Source organism: Mesoplodon mirus (genome assembly GCF_964341445.2).
Source record: "Mesoplodon mirus genome assembly, chromosome: 12".
Lineage (NCBI taxonomy): Eukaryota > Metazoa > Chordata > Mammalia > Artiodactyla > Ziphiidae > Mesoplodon > Mesoplodon mirus.
This window is the reverse complement of record NC_138988.1, coordinates 4,686,910-4,707,139: the sequence shown is the minus strand read 5'-3', so window position 1 is coordinate 4,707,139 and position 20,230 is coordinate 4,686,910. Positions and strand designations below refer to the sequence as shown.

The window sequence follows — 20,230 nt, the reverse complement described above, 5'->3', positions numbered from 1 at the left end:
TCCTCCCAAGGTCTCCAACAAAAAGGAGGGCTTCCCAGATGCCCTCCACACACCCAGTTGGAATTACTCTCTCCCCAGGTTCCCACAGGCTGTCCCTGCCCTTGTGATATCCCTCGTTCCAAGTGGCCTCTTGGCAGAGTCTGTCCCGGGCAGCTTGGCCCCATTCCCACCCCCAGGCATCCAGCAGACATGTTTCCACTCCTTCAACAGTCTACTGATGGGACTTCCCTGGTGGCGCACTGGTTAAGAATCCGCCTGCCAACGCACGGGACATGGGCTTGAGCCCTGGTCCAGGAAGATCCCACGTGCCGCGGAGCAACTAAGCCCACGCGCCACAACTACTGAACTTGTGCTCTAGAGCCCGTGCTCTGCAACGGGAGAAGCCACCGCAATGAGAAGCCTGCGCACCACAACGAAGAGTAGCCCCCGCTCCCCACAACTAGAGAAAGCCCGCGCGCAGCAACAAAGACCCAACGCAGCCAAAAAACAAACAAAAAAACAAAAAACAGTCTATTGAGCACCTAGTGTGCTCTGGAGCCTGGGCTGGGTGCTATGATCTAAGCCCCAAGCTGGGGAAGTGGGTGGGAGATGACCCAGCACAGCACAGGGTGGAAGGTGAACAGGTCCAGGTTGAGGGGTGGGGTGGCTCTGTGCTGACTGGACCTGAATTCAACCCAGGTTCTCGCTGTGTGACTTTGGGGCAGTCGTTTCCCCTCTCAGAGCCTCAGCGTCCTCATCTGTGAAATGGGGATCACGGCTCTGCCTCCCTTGAAGGGATGTGAGAATTAAGGAGATGCGAATTAAACAAGATGATGCCCGTGACATGCCTGTTGAGGCTGGGTAGGCACAGTGGTGCCTAATAACTGCAGCTTCGTGGGTGGGGGAGACTCCTGGACAGATGGGGAAACTGAGGCTCAGAGTGAGAAGTAACCACCGCAGGTCACACAGCTGGGAGGGGAGGAGCGAGGATTCCCATCCGAGTACCTGACCCCAAAACACAAGCCCTACTGTCTGCGGACCCTCAACGGAAGCTCTGAAGGTTGAGGAGGACCCCTGCTCCCTCCCAGATCCCACGCCTGGCATCTCCCCCACAGATGTCAGCGGGCCCGCTAGGGTCGGGGGCCAGGCGGGCTGGGACTCTGACCCCCACTGCTCACCCCCAGCCTGCGGCGTCTGCCCAGGGAACTGAGGGAATTGGATTATGGGATCTGAATCAATTAGGCCAGGGCCTGGTGCCGGTTGGAGGCATGCCAGGTGGCTGACTTCCCGACAGGCATGGTGTGGTAGGTGCCTGGGGGGCAGGTGCATGCCCTCACCTGGAGGCCGCTAAGTGGGGAAACCAGATTCCTCTCACCCCTTCCCAGCTCCAGGCAACTCAGGGCCGGGCATCATTACCTCCAGAAACCAGTCACTTTGGTTTTGGGCTGGGGCATCTGCAGAGGGTGGCCAACAGAGTGGAGGAGGGAACAGGAGGGAGAGTCCCCACTTGCCAGGCTGTGGCCTCCCCCCGCCCCTTCAAAGCTCTACAACAGTCTCAAGAGACGGAAAGTGCAGCCCTTAACAGATGGGGAAACTGAAGCCGGGAGAGAGAAAGTTCATTGCCCAAGGTCACACAGCCTGCAAGTGGCAGAGCCCAGAGACTTGAACTCAGATCCACCCGGTTTCAAAACCCCAGTCCTGGAGCCCTGAGAGAAGGGGCCCCTCTCAGCCCTGGTTCTCTCCTCCACACGACGGGCACTTACTGCTGTGAGCAAGAGTGGAAGAAACAGAAGTAGAAGACGCCACCTTATAACCCGTGGGCCCCTCCCCCCTACCCCCCCGGGGATCCCCCCAGGCCCAGCCCTACCTTCAGCAGCCGGCCACTGACTGTGCCCAGGAAGACCACCGTGTAGTTGCCCACGCTGGCCACGGCCACAGAGGAGAGGCCCGGGGCTCGGAACACGGGCGAGGCCTTCAGGGGCTGCAGGATGGACAGGGGGTGCTGCAGGTGGGCGGCCCCGCAGTCCAGCTGTTCCGGCTGCAGCTAGAAGAGAGATGCATGTCAGACCTCGGCTCCGGAACCTTCTCCGGCTCCCTGCCCACACAGCCGGCTGTGGTCTCCGGCCTCAGCATCAGTGCTTTTAAAGTCCTGCTCCTGTTCTGTATGCCCAGCGCTGGGCTCAGGCCCCAACATAAGCAGAACCCCGTCTCTGGGCCCAGGTCGACCCCTGCCCTCAGCTTCAGTCATGGAGCTGCCCCAAGGAGATGGGTACGTTCCGGGTATGCAGGAGCTGGACAGGAGAAGTCATGTGAGGAAGGCAAGAAGGCCCAGGGAGGCCAGCCTCTGCCCCAACTTACCTGCCGACACCCAAGAGGTGTCCCTCCTGTCCCGGCGAGGCCTCCACAGCAATCATGGGGTTTCCTCCCCCCAGGCCCCTGCTCTGACCCCAGCAAGCCCCTCCCAAATTCCCAGCAGCTCGCCAGACCCAGGTTGAGGGCTCCCCAAACTGAGGTCCCTCTCTCCTTTCCCAACACACATCCCTTCATCTGCCCACATTACAGATGGGCAAACCGAGGCCAGGTGTGTCCAAATGCACAATCCTGCCACCCACATCAGCTCCACCTCACAGGAGCGGGAAAACCGCACTGGCATGCCCAGTCCCCGCCATTCCCTGGACTTACGCCCACCTTTTCCACCTTTCTCTGAGTTTTGTTGGTTCTTTCAAAGGTTTCTCCTGCAATCTCCACAGAAGTACAAACAGGCCTCTAGGAAGTGCCTTTCAGAAGACAACTGTGCAAATCCACAAGGATGCAGACACAAGGGTGTTTTAGAAGAGCGGGGGTTGGGGGACACAACCTCAGTGTCCACGAGGATTGAGCACATCATCCAGGAGAGCCACCCCAGCCCTGGGAGACACCACAAATCTGCAATGATTATGAAGAAAGATATCTGGCTGAGAAAAGTCCCAGGATGTCGTGGGGCCTTTTTGGTAAAACTGGCACATAAACATTAAAGTAACAGTCACGACAGCAAACACAATACAGGCCACGTTTACTGGGAACTGACCCTGTACCAGGCCTGTGCATCAACTCCCGGAATCCTGGCAGCCCTCTGAGGTCCCATGTCACAGACGGGGAAACTGAGGCTCAGAGGAGATGTGGCCTGCTCCAGGTCACCAGCTGCAATATCATGCCACCAGGACTGAAGCGGCCAGCAGAACTGGCTTTAGGGCATGGCTTTACAGAGAGGTTTTTTTCCCCTTATCTGTGCTTTTTGCAAGCCAAAGCCACTGATGATGTGCCCACATGGGTTTTGTACAAAATCTCAACTAGTTTTCAAAAGCAAACCATAAATACCAGGTCCTTCATTCTTGGGAAAATAAACAGAGCTGAGCCCTGAGCCCAGCGATGGGGGTGGGGCTGGGGAGTACCCTGGGCCACAACTCATGACCGGGTGGCCTTCCACAGGATGGCCAGGAGTGACCTGATCAAGTCGCTTCACTCCTCTGAGCCTCAGTTTACTCAACTATAAAATGGGTGCATTTCTAGCACCTCCCTCATAGGCACTCGGATAAGACAGTTCATCGTAAAGCACCGGCATGGAGCGTGGCTCACAGTAAATGCTACAGAGGTGTCAACTGATACTATGGCTGTTTCAGATATGACAGTCCCTGAAATTATTATTATAAAGTGGAATTTGGGGGCAAATCATGCCTACCTCAAAAACTTTCTAATCTGGACCACCTGGGACCACCTTAAGGCAGCCATCCTCTCACCGAGGAGCCTCTTCCAGGCCCCTCTTCTCTGGGCCAGCTCCTGCCCTCAACATTTCCCCCTGAACACAGCTGCCAAGTGCGCCCTTTAAAGGCATAAAGGTCTCCTCTGCTTGAAACCCTCGGATGGCTTACTCGATACTGAGAATAAACCTTGAATCCTAAACCCTCCCTTCAGGCCCCTGGGATCTTCTGGGCCCATCCCATCCCATCCTTGCCCTCACTCCTCCACTCCAGCCACACCGGCCTCATTTCTGTCCCTCAAACATTCCAAACTGGGTCCTGCCACAGGGCCTTTGCCTGTGCCAGTCCCTCTGCCTGGAATGCCACTGCCCAGACTGTCTTATCACTGGCTCCGCATCTTTCAGCTTCAGACTACCCTGCCTGACCCATCCTCTGTGTTCATCTCTGTGCCCAAGTTGGGGGCCGGCCCTGGAAGGAGGCTGCTGGCCCATCTCCCCAGCAGCCTCTCCCAGCCCTGGTCCCACCCTCCGCAATCCTGCGGCTGCAGGGAAGAGATGAGGTGGCTCCACCAGCGAGCAGGCAGGACAGCAGGCACCTGGGCCCAAGACCTGTCATGAGGACGCTTTTCCTAGAGGTTGTCTAACTTTTCATCACTGAAATCTGTGGATTACTTGCATCATTTAATAATACGTTGTTCTAAAATTAAAATTGTAAACCCTCACCCAGGGGACAGCTGCTTCCTCCCTGAGCTCTGGGAGGGGTGGGAAGGCAGGAAGGGGACACCTGGAGGGCCTGGGTGACAACTTTGGGGTTTTCTGCACTGGGTCCTGCGATGGGGGGTCCTGGGAACAGCCGGACCAGGCGCCCAGATCAGGGTGATTTGTGGGCCGGGGGTGCAGAGAGGATGAGGTGGGAATGGCTGGGAATCTAGCTCTCGCCTGCCCGCCCTGACGTTCACAGCCATTAATTCTGCACTGGAGGAATTCTCTAAAAAGCCTTTCCTCCTACTTTTTTTTTTCTTATCCTAAAAATAAAATTTAAAAAAATTTTTAAAGGAGAAGTAACCCATTGGCTGCTCTCCGTGATCTGTGCTCTGAGGGGGAAGCTGGCTCCCCAGCCACCAGGGGAAATCACAAGGCTACAACTGACTTGAAAACGGAAGCCAGACACACGTCCACTGGGCAGGTGAGAAAGGCCTCTGCTGTTGGGGGATGTGGCCCGGGAAAGGGGGAAAGTGGGCTCGGGGGAACTGGCGGCCGTCCCGAGTGTGCCCTCAGCCGAACCCGGTCTCCAGGGGCAGTCAGCTCCAAGACCCAAAATACTGCTTGCCCTGACCGTGTGACACGGCCTGAAATCCCTCCATCAGCACCAGCCCTCCTTCCAGTCTCACTTGGCGTTGGTCTTTCAAAACACAAATTCCTCTGAGAGCAGGGGGAGGGCTGGACTCTCACAGTGGCCTCCTCCAACCCAGAAGGGCCACCTTCCCAAGCACAAGACTGCAGAGCCCCTCCCTGGCTTTTGGCTGTCCTCAGGGTCAAGCCTGGCATTCAAGGCCTCTGTGATCTGGCTCCTGCCGGCTGCTCAGGACTGGAGTCTCACTTCTGTCTCTGCCCCGCCCTCAGCTCCGACCACATCAATCTCTGTAGTTTCTCAAATGTGTACACACTTTCCTCCTGGGGCGCCTGAACCTTCATGATGTTGTTCCCTCAGTAGCCAAAGCCCTTCTCATACCTCTGAGCCCTCTATTTCCCCTCCTCTTGACCCACGCTATTCCCTTTGCCAGCTGTGCCCAGGTGGCAAGTTTTCAGCCAGCTTTCAAGATGCAATTCCAAAAAAACCTCTCCAGCCCTCTGTGACAGCACTGTGCTGGTCACCACCTTCATTTCTCATGGTAGCGTATGCATGAGCTTCTCCAGGGTGGAGACTGTGCTCTGGGGTGAGTGTTGACTAAAGAAAGGAAACTAATTTTGACTAAAGTGTGAATGACTGTATTCAGCTTCTTCTTTTCCAAGCAGAAATAATGAGAGGGACTTCCCTGGTGGTGCAGTGATTAAGAATCTGCCTGCCAATGCAGGGGACACGGGTTAAAGCCCTGGTCCAGGAAGATCCCACATGCCGTGGAGCAACTAAGCCTGTGCACCACAACTACTGAGCCCGCACGCCACAACTACTGAAGCCCACGCACCTAGAGCCCGTGCTCCGCAGCGAGAAGTCACCGCAATGAGAAGCCCGCGCACCACAATGAGGACTGGCCCCCACTGGCCGCAGCTAGAGAAAGCCCATGCGCAGCAATGAAGACCCAATGCAGCCAAAATTAATTAATTAAATATATATATATATATATATATATATATATATATATATATATATATATATATATATATATATATAAAAGAAGAAACAATGAGAGCAACACTGCCATGCTGGGTGCTGGAGAACAGAAGGAAAAGTATGGGTCAATTGTATGTCAACTGTGTGTGTGACAACACAGGGGAGCCAGGTGTTCAGTGCCAGGCAGCACCTGGCTGCTACTTTTGGTTCCTCTAAGAACCTCAGTTGATCCTTCTCTAAAATGGGATGAGCAGGGCTCCCCTGGTGGCGCAGTGGTTGAGAGTCCACCTGCTGATGCAGGGGACACGGGTTCATGCCCCGGTCCGGGAAGATCCCACATGCCGTGGAGCGGCTGGGCCCGTGAGCCATGGCCGCTGAGCCTGAGCGTCCGGAGCCTGTGCTCCGCAACGGGAGAGGCCACAACGGTGAGAGGCCCGCGTACCGCAAAAAAAAAAAAAAAAAAAAGGGATGAGCAACGGGCGGCTGCTGGTCTCAGCTCTTTTCTAGGAGCAGGACACCTCCTCCCTCTCCGCTGGCTGCCTCCGGGGGCCAAAGCTCAGCTCTGCCCACTCTCCCACTAGAACTCTGACATACTGATTTCACTATCAACTGTAATTGTGCTGACTTTCTCTCCCCAGGAAGCCAGTTGGAGCAAGAGCTTCCAGAGCCTGGCTTCTCAGCCTCCTGCCTCCTGCCTGCAGACCCCACCAAACCTCAGCCCCACTGCAAGTGGCACTCCGAGGAGGATGAGGCGTCAGTGGCAGACTACAAGACCAGTGGTTCCGCCCCAGGTGTAGACTACACCGGCTGTCGGGGTTTTGTGCTTGGGAAGTGAGGGCACTTTCCTGCCTCAAGTTTTTGGTTGTTACCGAACCCCGGTCCCGGGAAAGTGAGCTTTCACTGCTGAGGAGCTGAAAGCACACCAATCACTTTGGGGTATTAAGCAGCAGACTGCCGGTCGGCCTGCCGCTCACCACACGGGGCTGGGGGCTGCACGGAGGCCCTCCCACTCACCCTTCCACAGCAACCAAAAAGAGCTTTTACAACCGCAAAGCACTAAATGTGACGTGGGATCCCGGAAAAGGAAAAGGACATTCGTGGAGGAAACTCTGGAGTTTAGTTGAGAGTAAAAGACCAATGTTGGTTTCTTAGTTTTGACAAATATATGTCGCATCTGTCGTAACATGTGATCTTAGCAGTGGGGAAAACTGAGGGAAGGGTATGCGGGAACTATCTGTACAATCTTTGTAACTTTCTTGTAAATCTAAAGTTATTCCAAACTAAAAAGTTGTTTTAAAATAAAAAAGAGGGCTTCCCTGGTGGCGCAGTGGTTGGGAGTCCGCCTGCCGATGCAGGGGACACGGGTTCGTGCCCCGGTCCGGGAAGATCCCACATGCCGCGGAGCGTCTGGGCCCGTGAGCCATGGCCGCTGAGCCTGCGCATCTGGAGCCTGTGCTCTGCAACGGGAGAGGCCACGGCAGTGAGAGGCCCGCGTACCGCAAAAAAAAAAAAAAAAAAAAGCAAAGTGGCTTGTGTCCCTCCCACAGCTCAACAGCCTTCCATAGATCCCCAGTGCCCTCAGCATAAACCCAAAATTTGCTACTGGGCCCTCAAGGCCCTGCTCGAGCTGGCATGCCCCTCTGTGGCTTCCCCCAACCCTTGTCCTGGCCAGCTCCTTCTCCCTCAGTGTGGACAGCAGAGGAGGGGCCAGGACTGGAGAACGGGGAGCCAGCAGGGCAGTAATGGGGGTCTCACAGGCACAGCATCAAAAGCCAGGCCTAGAAACAGGGCACTAAACTCTGCTTCCTGCAGAGCCTGGGTGAGTAAGCCCTACCCTGACCTTCTCCCGAAGCTCTGAGGTTAAAGGGGGAAGTGTTCTCCAGGTCTCCAAGGGCACAGGTCAGGCCCAGACTTGAAACCACACCTGCGACTCCCAAACCCAAACTCCACCCAACCACTTCAGCCTGTGCGGGCTCTCGAGACACGGCGGCTACTGGGCTACGGCTCCAATGAGCTGACCTCTCCACTGAGGGTAAACCAAGGCATGAAAAGAGCCCTGGGCCTACCGCATTCCGGTACTGGGAGGGGGCAGGACAGACTCGGCTCTGGGGGGCCTCTGGCAATGGCCCTCACACCAAGGAGGAAGCTGCCTGTTGCCAAGAAAGGAAATACCAGCACCTCCCAGTTGGTGATCAAGATGTTCACTTCCTGAAGGGGTGGAGGTGGGGGGCAGTGGGGGAGAGCATGGCCAGCCAGGCCAGAGAACAAGTCAGCAGTTCTGGCTCTGAGTGGGAGGGGAAAAACAGTGCTTTGGGGAAACTGAGGCACAGAGAGGGGCAGAGGCTTCCTCAGGACACACAGCGCAGTAATTCTCTTCCTGGCCCCAGGCTGCCCGAATCAGGCAGGAAAAACCAACAAACGGCAATGTGCAGAACAGCCTGCGTGCACCCTTCCACAGCTTCAGAGGGCCTGCCTTGGCTTCCCTGACCCGCTCTCTGGAGGAGGCGGATCGCCCAGCCCAAGCACTGAGGTCATCTGGGCCAGCTGGGCACCACCTGGAAGGGCCGTGTGGACCAGCCAGCCAGGCCGCCCTGAGCACGATGTGTCCACCCACCCACAACTAGCACTCCCGACCCTGCCGCTAAACAGAACACAGCCTGGAGGAACAGCCCCAGGCTGAGGTCAGAGGCCGGGCTAGACTGAAGACCTGCTGCATGCAGGCATGGAGCACACACTCTTGCTGGGTTCCCATTTAACAGACAGAGAAACCGAGGCTCCTGATGTGCCAAGTCTCATAGCTCTTAACTCACTGTGGGCTGCTCCATCCTCACTGAGCCTCAGTATTCTCACCTATAAAATGGGGGCAATAACTGCGCCCACTACAGAGGCTCAGCTCACAGCAGCCCTCAATACTGAGCACCACAGGTACTCAACACACATCCCCAATTATCTCTGCAGGCCACTGGGCAGAGGCTCGGGGACGCCCGAGGACAGGAGGGCCCCTGGGACTAGCCGCTCCACCACTCCCCGAACTCAAGCATCTGAGGCTGGATCAGCAGCAATGCCTTCACCCGGGCTGGGGTGGCTCTGCTTGAGGCCTGCCTGGGAACTGCTGCCGCAGCCGCTGACTCAAGCAGCCATTGTTTTGTTAGCTGGACACCGCCCCCCAGCCACTCAGCTCCCCCTTCTCGAAGCTGTTTCTCATTCTGGCCCAGCCTGGCCCCATTTCCAGCCCTCCCCCCGGGTCCCAGAGGAGCAGAGTGTGGGATGGGCAGCCAGGACTCTTCCCTGGCTGGGGCGGCGCGGGTAGGGGGGTCATTCCCTCCCGCCAGCTCCAGCGGGGGAGGGGCGGCAGGCGGAACGCAGCAGCTCCAGCCCCTCCTCACCCTGGAACAGTTTCGGTCCCAGCTTCTTCCCCTGAAGGGATGCAGGCCGGGAGAAGCTGAGAGTGCAGCTGGTCTCCTGGGGACACCAGGCCTTCCTCCTCTTGGGGCTGAGGGGCCCTGGATACTGAATTCACACCCTCCTCCCGATCCCCGGGGGTGCTGGCCTCCGTCCCAGAGTCATCTGACAACGGCTTGTGACCGCAGCCGAGGGGCTCCCAGTAAACATCTCTGGGCCAGGCCCCAAGTGCTGGAGACATGGAGGTGACATGGGGCCCTCTCTCTAGCTGTCAATGTCCCAGTTCAGAGACCACCCCCACGTGGGGAAGGGACAGCTTTATAACAGTTAACAACACAGTGGAATCAGTAACACAACAATAATAAGCAGCAATGGTTTACTTTGTGCAGAGACCTCTGCCTGTATAACCTCACTGAACCCTCACCAGATCCTCATAAGTTGCTGCTACTTTATGGCAAAGGAAACTAAGCCACGGAGAGGTAAAGTGACTTGCCCAGGGTCACACAGCCAGAATAGCCAGAGGTGAGCCTCAAACCTAGGCCGGCTGGCTCCAGTACCCTCGTCCTAACCCACAGTCTCTTCGCCCCCTGCTCCGTCGGGTGCAGCCAACAGCTGCTGGGAGTTTGGCCACGTGGAGCTGGAAAGGCCCTGGGTTGCAAGCTGGGGATACTGGGGCCCATCAAGGAGCTAGCCACTTCCAGAGGGTTCAGTCACCTCCAACACAGACGGTGGACGAGCTCTGAGAGGGGGATGGGGGCGGAGGTGACCGCCAATCGCTGTTTAGCTCCTTTCCTGGGCTTGGCCTCCACTTCAAGCCCTCTGCCCACGGCCCCCCCACCCATTATTTACCGATCAGAGCAGAAAGCGCTCCGTGATTAACGCCCTACTGGGGCCTCGCTGGGCCTCGTAATGGAGCTGTGAGCTTCCTCCCTCCTCCAGCGCGTGATTTATCGTGTTTCAGGGTAAAGGATGGGGTGGACTGGGTGGGGCTCGCCCCGCTTATCTCGGTGGCATCGAATCGAGGATCGGTGGTGGCGGGAGAGTGGGCGGGGCAGCGGGGCCCTTCCAGGCGGCCTGCTGGGTTCGGCCCTGGCTCAACACAGGCTTTGGAAAGAAGGAAAACAGGCGAGCTCTGGGGGGAGCCCGGATCCAAATCCACATGGCTGGCGCCAGGAGACTTTCCGGGCCTGTCCCCACTCGGGGACCAGCTGGTTTCCATGGCAATCCCCACACCGCTGGCAGAGCTGGAGGGCCCCTTGGGAGTCACCTGGTCCAGCCCCAGCGGGGGCTCCAGGAGACAGCATCCTGCTCCCGCCAGCACCTGGCAGGACGGATGTGGGCCAGCAGCCACGGGGTCTCCTCTAGAACCAGATCAACTGTGTCCCTCTCTTCCCCCAGGCCTTACTGGTTCCCTGCAGCCCACAGGACAGTGTCCAAATCCTCGGCCTGCACCCCAGACCTCACATGAAGCTCTCAGCTTCATCACTGCCTGGTACCCAAACCATGTTCTACCGCGTCTCTGGGCCTTCGTCTCTGCCTGGAAGGCCTCCCCAAGCCCTATCTGTCAAAGTCCTGCTCCAACACCCGCCTCCTCCAGGAAGCCTTCCCTGAGTCCCTCAGACTCAGCTCTGCTTTGGCATATCTTCTGTCCTGAACTCCTCCCCGACTGTCTGGGGGCTCCTGGAGGATAGGGGCAGGGTCCGATTCATGCCTTTTAACGGGCTGCCATGTAACAGAGCTTAGCCCCTCCCTGCCACACTCCAGGGAACCCTCCACCAGGAGCACAGACAGGCAGGAGATGGTGCCCAGGAGGTCTGGGCTCTGGTGGACGAAGGTGGAGACAGCTGCAGTTGTGGGAAACAGGAGCCCTGCACCCGGGGAACCTGGCCCCAGCCTGGGACCACGCTGGGCACGGGGCTCGGCAGCTCTGCTGGCCTCACTGGGAAGTTCTCATTACTCCCCACTGCAGCCCCAGCAGGGGAAGAACATCCCTGGGTCTCAATTTCTTCAACTTTAAAAGGGACCCATTTGCCCCATCACTGGGACCTTGAGGGCCTCTTTGGCTCACACCCCTTAGGTCAGAGTTTTCAGAGGAACCAGGGAGTAAAGGAGATGAGCACAGACTCTGACACCAGACACCTGGTTCCACCTTTTACCCACCGTGTGACCTGAGGCAAGTCACTTATCCTCTGTGGGCCTCTGTTTTCCCTTCCTGTAGACTTAGCGTAACACTCACCCCGTTCCGTCGCTGGCAGGATTAAAAGATACACACTACACGTCGCGTGCTTTTGCAAAGTGCCTGAGACAGAATAAGTTCCCAGGACACAACAATAATAGTAATAATAATGATGCCAATGGGAGCAGCTCTGGTGACAGAGTGAGGGCTTTCTTGCCACCCCACAGCCCAACTCAGACTGGGAAACTGAGGCCCAGAAACAGGAAGGGATCCCTCAGGCCCTCGTGCTCCACTTCCATACACAGTGTGTCTGTTTTCCACCCCCCAGCAACCAGAACCCGGAAGCCGGCCTGTTTCCTTAATCTCCATGAAAACCGGCAGCGGTGGCAGTAGGCAAATGAGACTCCTGAAGAGGGTGTTTCTGCAGGGGCTGAGCCAACTCACACAGGCCTCCGCTGAACTCCAGGGGTCCCTGTTCTTGTTTCTGCTGAGCCCACTTTACAGATGGGGAAGTGGAGGCCCAGAGAAGGTAAGTGACTTGCTGGAGGTCACAGGGAGGAGGTGCAGAGCCAGGATTTGAATCCAGGGAGTTGGTGCCAGGGTCCAGCACTGACCCGTCCACCACTCTGGGCGTGTGTGGTGTGGCAGGCTTGACTGTGGGCATGGCCAGGGCCGTGACAGATCCTCCAACCCTCCTAGCAAACGCTGGATAGTGAGGGGCTGCCCTGGAGGGGAGGCGGTGGCCTGCCCAGCCCCAGCACACAGCATGGTCCAGGGCTGGGGGCAGGGTTGAAAGGGATTTGTCAAGTCATTCAAACGGACCACACCTCTCATTCACGCACCCAAGGGGCCAGGGGGTCACAATCACATTTTCAGAGATGAATGTCACTAAGTGACTCCCTGCCTCCCTGACTTCCTCAGGAGGGCCCCTCAGCCCCAGCCCCCACTTGCGGCAGGGCCTCTGCAGATACCCTAGCCAGCCTCAGCTGGCTCAGGAACTGAGTCACTGCAGCGGCAGCTCCCGGCTTCCATCCCCGCTTGCATCCGGGGCCTGCTGGGAGGTGCTGCCCCAGAGGGGGTTTTGTACAAAGGGCTCCACCGAAATCTCTGCGGGATGGGGGGTTAATTGCAAAACCCCCAGCTGAGAGCCCACAGCTAACACCAGCGGTCACCCACGGCAGACTCCGGAGCCACACAGCCAGTCTGCAGGTCCCTGCGCCACTAGCCAGCGGCTTGGGACCCTGGGCCTCAGTTTCCCCATCTGTAAAACTGGGGATAACAGCACTTCCTGCCGCACGGGGTGGGGGTGGGGCGCTGTGAGAGCAAACACACTGGTGCCTGTGAAGGGCCCCACGCAGCGTGCCTGCTCAGAACCGGGAGGGTGGCCGTGGTCACTTTTCAGCCCCAGAGAGCTGAGAGGGCACCCCGCATCTGCACACCCCTCAGGCCTACCAGATGCGCGGCGTCTCGCCATTAACAGAAGCGGCGCCCGGCGGCTCTCTCCTCGGCCTGTGCCTCCCGCAGCTGAGCTCGGGCTGGGAGGCACCCGACACACCTGCGCCTCTGTCTCGCCCACCCCTGCTCACCTTCAGGACCTGCTTTGGTCCCATCTCCTCCCTCCTCTGAGCGCTCCCTGCCCCACCGGCTGTTCCACACACTGAGCACACTTCTCTCAGATGTATTTCTCTTCTCCTGGTACTCATACCTCCACCTGCCATTTCCTGGGCACTTCGTGTGAGATTTCAATTCAGAAGGAGACACTGTCCCATTTTACAATGAGAAAGCATGAGGCCCAGAGAAGGTAAGTGACTCACCCTGGGTCACACAGCTTACGGGCAGGAGAACAGGACTCACCATCAGCTCTACCCTCACGTACCTGGCAGTTGAGACTGATGACACTTCCAGGTCAGGGAGGTATGTTAACCGTCTCCTGGCCCAAGATGTGTCTGTCTCTCTAGGCTAGAAGGTCATCCCAGCCAACCCCTCCAGAGCCCCCTCTCCTAAGTGCCCCCAAGTGTCTCTGCTTTTACCCGCGGCCGCGGGGAGCTCACTCCCAGCCCCCAGGCCAACTCCAAATGGAAAGCCCATCTTGGAAGCTTATCTCCCTCCACCTCCACCCAGCATTTCAACCCCTAAATTGGTTCAGAAAATGCCTTCTTGACAACGGGCACCCACCCACTGCATGCCAGTTTAAAACCGCCTGAGGGTTTTTTTTTCCACCTTTACTATAAAAAGACACCTTGAAAATGCAACATTGACATTTCCCTGTCCGTTTTCTTTTTTCTTTTAAAATACAAATATTATGGCCATTCATAGGCTAAAGGGAAAGATTCAGGGAAGGGAGTAGGACTCAGTCTGACCTTGCCTTGCTGAGTGGCCCTGTGCCTCTGTTTCCCCACCGAGAGCACAGGCAACTTCCCAACTCACTTTCACCACATACGTGAATTGAAAAAAGGGATCCAAGCTACAGGCCAGAGGCTCATTTTCTCACTTTCTCTCTCAGAATAGTCCAAAGGCCCCAAATATGCCCAAAGCAATCAGGGACAAAGTTGGGGCCCAAGGCTTGGAGGACAAGGTTCCCTGCCTCTTCACTGCCTTAAGGGTGGTGAGCAGGGAGCAAAGCCTCCCAGGCGAGGAGATGGAATGTCCGAGACCACCCCAACCGTGGCTCTGGAGCTTCAGGCCTGAGGCCCCAAGGGCAACAGCACGAGGCTGGGTGTCCAGAGGCCTGGCTGAGCCACCCTGCTTGGGGGGCAGACATCCCTGCAGAAGAGATGGAAGGGCAGGGTCCTGTCCCCCCTTGTCCAGCCCCACTGAGACCACCTGGTGCTGGAGTAGTCAGGCCAGACGGGGCTGGGAGGAAGAGGGACTCCAGGGCCCTGGTACTCACCCCCACTCCCCGACCAAACCCACCATCTCCCCCAGAGGCACCCCGTCACATCCCCGACTTCCATCCCAATGCCGGGCTGGACTGGGCAACTCCCTTCTCCATCCTGTCTGTCCCCACCTCTGGGGCTACATCCAGGCATCTGAATCCGTCCTGAACCTCCCGCTTCTCTCTGTGCCCTCAGACCAGGCCTGTCACATCCCCCTAGAACAACACCTGGCCAGCCACCCCTACCTCTGTGCCCAGTGCCCACCACACTGTAGGTGCTCAAGAAATATTTGCAAATGAAGGAGTAAATCACTTGCCTGGAAGATGGCACCAGCCTCCTTCCTACTCTCCCTGCTTCTCCTCTCTCCTTCTCACCAACCACCTAACGACTTTCTAAACTAGCTCCGTTAAAAACCATCACAGTAACCGCAAACACGTGTGCCGAGCACGCTGCTATAAGGGCTTCACCTGTAGCATCTCATTTAATCCCCACAGAGGTCCTGCGAAGTCGGTATTTTTATTATCGTTCCTGTTCTACAGAGGAGGAAACTGACATGCTTGTTCAGATCAGAAGCTCTGGCTAAAACGCTTCACGGTTCCCCATGTCCCCAGGACACAGTCACGCCTATCCGCACCCGCATGGCAGGCCTGCCCGCCTTTCCCAGCCCTGCTCGTACTTCCTGTTTCCCCTCCCCGGCCACAGTGACCACCTCTCACTGCTCCAGTCCGTCTTGCTGCTTCCTACCTCCAGGCCTCTGACAGGCTGCTCCCTCTGCCTGGACCCCTTCCTCTTCTCCTGCCAGCTTCGTGTGACTAACTCCTGCTCACCCACCCACCTGCGCTTTGACACCACTCCCCCCAGAGGCCTTGCTGCCCCTCTCCGGGCTCCGTCTGCCTGGATGGGATCACAGCACCCATCCCTCTGGGCTGGAAGGGCCTGGCCACACGTCTTCTGGCACGGTCCACGAGAGCAGACAGTAAGGGAATCACCACTGGTCCCCAGCACCCAGCAACACAGTAGGGACTTAGGAAATGTTTACTGAGGCTGCCATCGGGCGCTAGAGGTGGGGTCTTCACTGTTGCAGAACAAGCCAAAATAGGTCACTGGTTGCTGTCCAGGACCAAGCCCAGACCTGTGCTAATAATGCCCCCCTGGGTAATAATAACAAGAACAGCAGACATCTACTAGGTGCTTGCTACATGCTGGGTACGAACTGCTTTACGTTAATTAATTCATTTGGTCCTCAGCAATCCTTAGAGATTTACTGTCCCCACTTTACAGATGAGGAAATGGAGGCTCAGAAAGGTTAAGTCACTTGTCAAGGTCACACAGCTGGGAAGTGACAGAGTAGAATTTAACCCCGGGCGCGAGGTCCAAGTTCTTAGACTGTAACTGGGGAGCTGGCAACAGCCAGGAGCAAGAATAAGCATCGCTCTCCCACCCCCACCTGAGGCTTCAGGCCCAGACCCTGGGGCCTGTGCCCACAGCTGGGCATGGGGAAGGGGAGAGGGGTGTGGAGGACACAGGGAGAGTGGCCAAGGAGGGGGGAGGCCCTTAAGCACTCTGTCCCTGGGGCTGTGTCCCTGGAGAGGCCCTGTCCCTGAAGAAAAGGGAAGCCCCAGCTCCCTTCAGCAGTGAGTCACTGCACCAGGCCAGGCTGGGGACGGGGGACCGTGGGAACCAGGACGGTTCCTGCCAGAGGGGGAGGGGGAGAGGGAGAGGGAGACTGTGGCGGCCTGAGGAATCCCACAGATTGTCTTACACTGAGGGCCTAGACGGACACACAGGCCTGGAAAGGCCCGAAGAAGGCCCTTCCGACAGGGTCTTCCCTCCGTAGAGCAGAGACTGACTCCCCATTCACCTCCTCAGGCTCTGAGACCCCCGGACACAAAGCTTGTGCCCTCAAACACAGCCCACTGGGGTACGTGGCTCCGGGGCGGGGAAGAGTGCACGTCCCAACCGCGGCTCTGGGTGGCCACCCTGACCAAGCTGGCCCCCGCTGGTAGCAGACCGGCTCCCGGGCCAGTCTGCCCTGCTCACCCACCGTGACCTTTACTTTCAGGGCAGCCAGCCAGCCGGGTGGTAGGCAGTGTGAGGGCCCAGCTGCAGGAGAAGGAATCTGCGTTTTCTCAGAGCCCCAGTGTTGGGCACGCCCACAGGGGAATAATTAATCTCACGAGCTTCTTGCCACGGCCTGAGGATCCCAGAGAAGGGACAGGGCAGAGGCACAGGGAGCCCCCAAGGAGGGCTCCGCAACCACCAGGGGAAGGCGAAGTTCTGCACTGTGAGAAGCTGAGGCTTTCTAAGGGACTGGCCAAGTCTCCCCTGACTCAGCTCGGGATGGAGAGTGCAGAAAAGGCACAGGGGTCCACCTCCCAGGGCGCTCTAAAGAAGTGACCCCTTGCTGCTGCGCTTCCTTGAGTGGAACCACACACAGATGCCTCCTGCACCCTTGTGTCACATCCACCCAAGATCAACGCACACATCGATCCCCCCCCACCTGGCCCCCTCACTCCTGCCCTGCCCAGCCCCAGACACCTGGGCCCCATTCCCCCACCCCAGCCGCTGTGGCCCTATACCTGGCCCTCCTCGTTCCCTCCAGATCCCCACGGCCCACTCAAGCGCTACATGCAGTCCTACTCACGTCCCTCCACCCTCCTGAAGCCGGCACCTCCCCACCCCAGTCGCCGGGACTCCTCCAACACACACACTCTGAGTTCCACATCTGTAAGGCGGCAAAGGCGGCAAAGGCTCTGCAGCTCTACGAGCACAGATGCTGAGACCGGACAGCGTGGATTCAAATCCTGCCTCTGCTAGTTCTGTGTGACCTTGAGCAAGTTACTGAATCTCTCTGTACCTCAGTTTCTTCATCTGTAAAATGGGGATGAGAACAGAGCCTAGCTGAGAGGACTGCCGTTAAAACCTAGAGTTATGCCATGTGACGCGCTTAGTAGGCATTCCACAAGTGTTACTGCCTTCCTCATAGCCCCCAGGCCTGGTGCATGTTACATGCTCAGTAAATGTGTGCTGGATGAGTGAATAAAAAGTTGGCCTCGGGAACACACCCATTTGCCAAGCAGCGGCCTCCCCAGAGTGCCTACTGGTTCCCAAACACCTGCGTCCCCTGCCACACACATCCCACTGCACACCCAGGCCTGCACTGTTGCACCAGTGTGTCCCTGCCACACGCACCTGCCTGCCCACACGCCTGTGTGACCCAGCTCAGTGACACACAAGTCTGGTGCATACACCTTGCTTCCCCTCACCCCCCATCTGCAGGCCCCTGATGCACGCCTGCATGCCTCCCTGCACACCTGCCACACTCGTGCACACACCTGCCAACTCCCAAAGGCAGCCCTCACGGGCTCATGCGGTCAGCCCAGAACATACCTTTGGTCAGATGCTGCACTCACTTGCTGCGCACACAGCCCACTGCTGCGACACTCACTTGCACAGCCGGGATGTATATGCACCTTCGGCTCTCTTCAGCGCACACCTGGGTACCCATGCACAACCCGACTGCCCCGCACACCTACATATGTGCACCTGTAACCCAGCACTCATTTGAGTGCCCAACGCGCATACCTAGGCCATATTCACGGCAGTGCCCCCCCACCTCTGCTGACACCTGTATCCTCGCGACTACACCTGGGTCCCCGCAAATGCACGGGTGGCTCAGAGTATACACTTGAGTCTCCATACACGCACATCTAGGTAACGGCACACTCACACGTGTGACCCGCTCAGCGCACAACCTGCCCTGTTACCCGCACGCTCTCTCTCCAGCCCCCTGGGCTGGTCCCCAGCGCCCCCGCTGCCTGGGCATACCTGGATGTTGCGTTTGCGCTCGCAGGCCGGCCCGGTGCCCTGCACCACGCTGTCGAGCACGGCCACCACGTCGGGTGCGGGCTCCACGAAGCAGGCGGTGCGCGCGGCGCGGATCGCGGCTTGCACGTCGGCGAAGCGGAAGGCACAGAGCGCGGCCGGAGCCGTGCGGGCCGCCGGGGTCCCCTGCGGCCGCTCGAAAACCGCAAAGAGCAGCTCGCGCGCGGGGAAGACGGATACCAGGCGGCTGTAGAGGTCGCCGCGGCCCGCGCCGCCCGCGCACTGCAAGCCCAGCTGGATGTAGGACTCAGTGAGCTTCTTGGCGTCGCCGCCGGCGCCGCGGGGCAGGCAGATGCGCGCCAGCAGGCTCCGCGCCTGGCTCTCCTTGTCGCCCGCGCGTGCCTCGCTGTTGAGCGCCAGGTACGCATAGGTCTGGGCGCCCGGCTGCGGGTCGGGAGGGTGCAGGAAGGCGCGAACGAAGCCCAGCTTGTGCTGCTCCTTGGCGCCCTGCTTGATCTTGAGAATGTTGTCGTCGGAGGGGTTGAGGTCGAAGGTGAAGAGCTTGGCCAGGTCGCCGCGCGCATCCAGGGAGCGGATGGCGATCTCGGGCGTGTTCTCGAAGCGGTGGTCCTCCAGGCTGCGGTTGCGCGGGAAGAAGGCGCTGCCGTAGCCCGTGTACGTGGCGCCCACGAGCAGGCGGCTGCCCCCGGTGCCGGCGGCCGGCGGCAGGACCAGTCCCACGGTGGACGCGTTCGGGTGGTTGGCCGCCACGTTCAGCATGCTGGGGAACACCGTGACGGGCTCGGCGGGCGGCGCGGCGGGCGGGAAGTGCACGGCCACCGCCGAGATGTTGCCCCGCCGCCGCAGCTGGCAGAAGCCCTGGTAGATGGAACCGCACACGACCACCAGGCCCTGGCCGGGGTCCAGTTGCAGGATCTTGTTGTAGTTGTCGGTGAGGCGCCGCGGGTGCTCGCACGAGGCCTGCGGCAGCTGCGGGGCGTGACACAGCGGGCTGTCGGCCACCGGGCCCACGGCCGCCTCGGCCTCCAGGCTCAGGTTAGCGCCCGACAGCTGGTAGAGGCGGTTGACGGCCGCCAGGTACACCGTCCCCGCCGCGCCGTCCAGGGCAAAGTTGTTGGTGGGCGTGGGCGAGGGGAACCGGCGCTGGATCTCCAGGGCGCCTATCCGCGCCGCCCCCAGGAGCAGCAGCAGCAGCAGTGGCGGGCACGGCGGGGCCCAGAATGGCGGGCGCGGCGGCAGGGGGCTGGCCGCAGCGGCCCGGGCGCTAAGGGGTGCGCCGCCCGCGCCGCGACGAGCCATCCGGGCGTGCGCGGGCTGCGCGGCACGGCGAGTGCATGGGGCGCGGCGCGGCCGGGAGCCGGGAGCCCGGAGGCGGCAGGAGGCGGGGGGCGGGCCCGGGCCGCGAGGCGCTTCCTGCCCGCGCCAGCCGCCCCCGGCCCCGGCGCCCCGGCCGGGCTCAGCAGCTCCGCTCAACCCAGGGGCGGGGCGGGGGCGGCTCCGCTGCGGACACGCCCTCGCGCCCCGCCCCCCCCGCCGCGCCCTGCCCTGCCGCGCCCCGCCTCCGGGGCCCCCGCCCGCCCGCCCCGGGCCCACCTCCCCACGCGCCCCGGGCCCCCGCCCCCGCTGCCCGCCGGCCCCGCCCTCCGGCCGCCGGGCCCTTGCTCAGCTGTTGTTGAGTTGGGTCTGGCCGCCCCGCGCCCTCCAGGACCCTCCCGTGCGGCACCCGAGGCCCGAGGCTCCTTTCCCGGAGCTGCCTCCGCCTCCGTCGCTGGTTGCTTTAGTTCCTTCTCCCTCTTGGCCGCTTGGCCTGTCTCTCGAGCTTGTTTTATTTTTTCCTTTTCTGTCTCTTCCTTCCTTCTCGGTAAGTGTCTCTCAGTGTCTCC

At 59.2% G+C, this 20,230-nt stretch overlaps 1 protein-coding gene across 1 annotated transcript in view; it reads right to left on the bottom strand.

Annotated features, from left to right (window-relative positions):
- Positions 1-19,690, bottom strand: part of PLXND1 (plexin D1) — a 51,790-nt gene extending 32,100 nt beyond the window's left edge. The window contains exons 1-2 of the mRNA XM_082639380.1: positions 18,330-19,690; positions 1,847-2,023 (exon numbers count right to left, since the gene is read on the bottom strand). Of these exons, the coding sequence (XP_082495506.1) occupies positions 1,847-2,023; positions 18,330-19,646 (1,494 nt within the window). The 5' untranslated portion in view covers positions 19,647-19,690. The remainder of the gene's footprint in view (positions 1-1,846; positions 2,024-18,329) is intronic.
- Between the last annotated feature and the right edge of the window lie 540 nt (positions 19,691-20,230).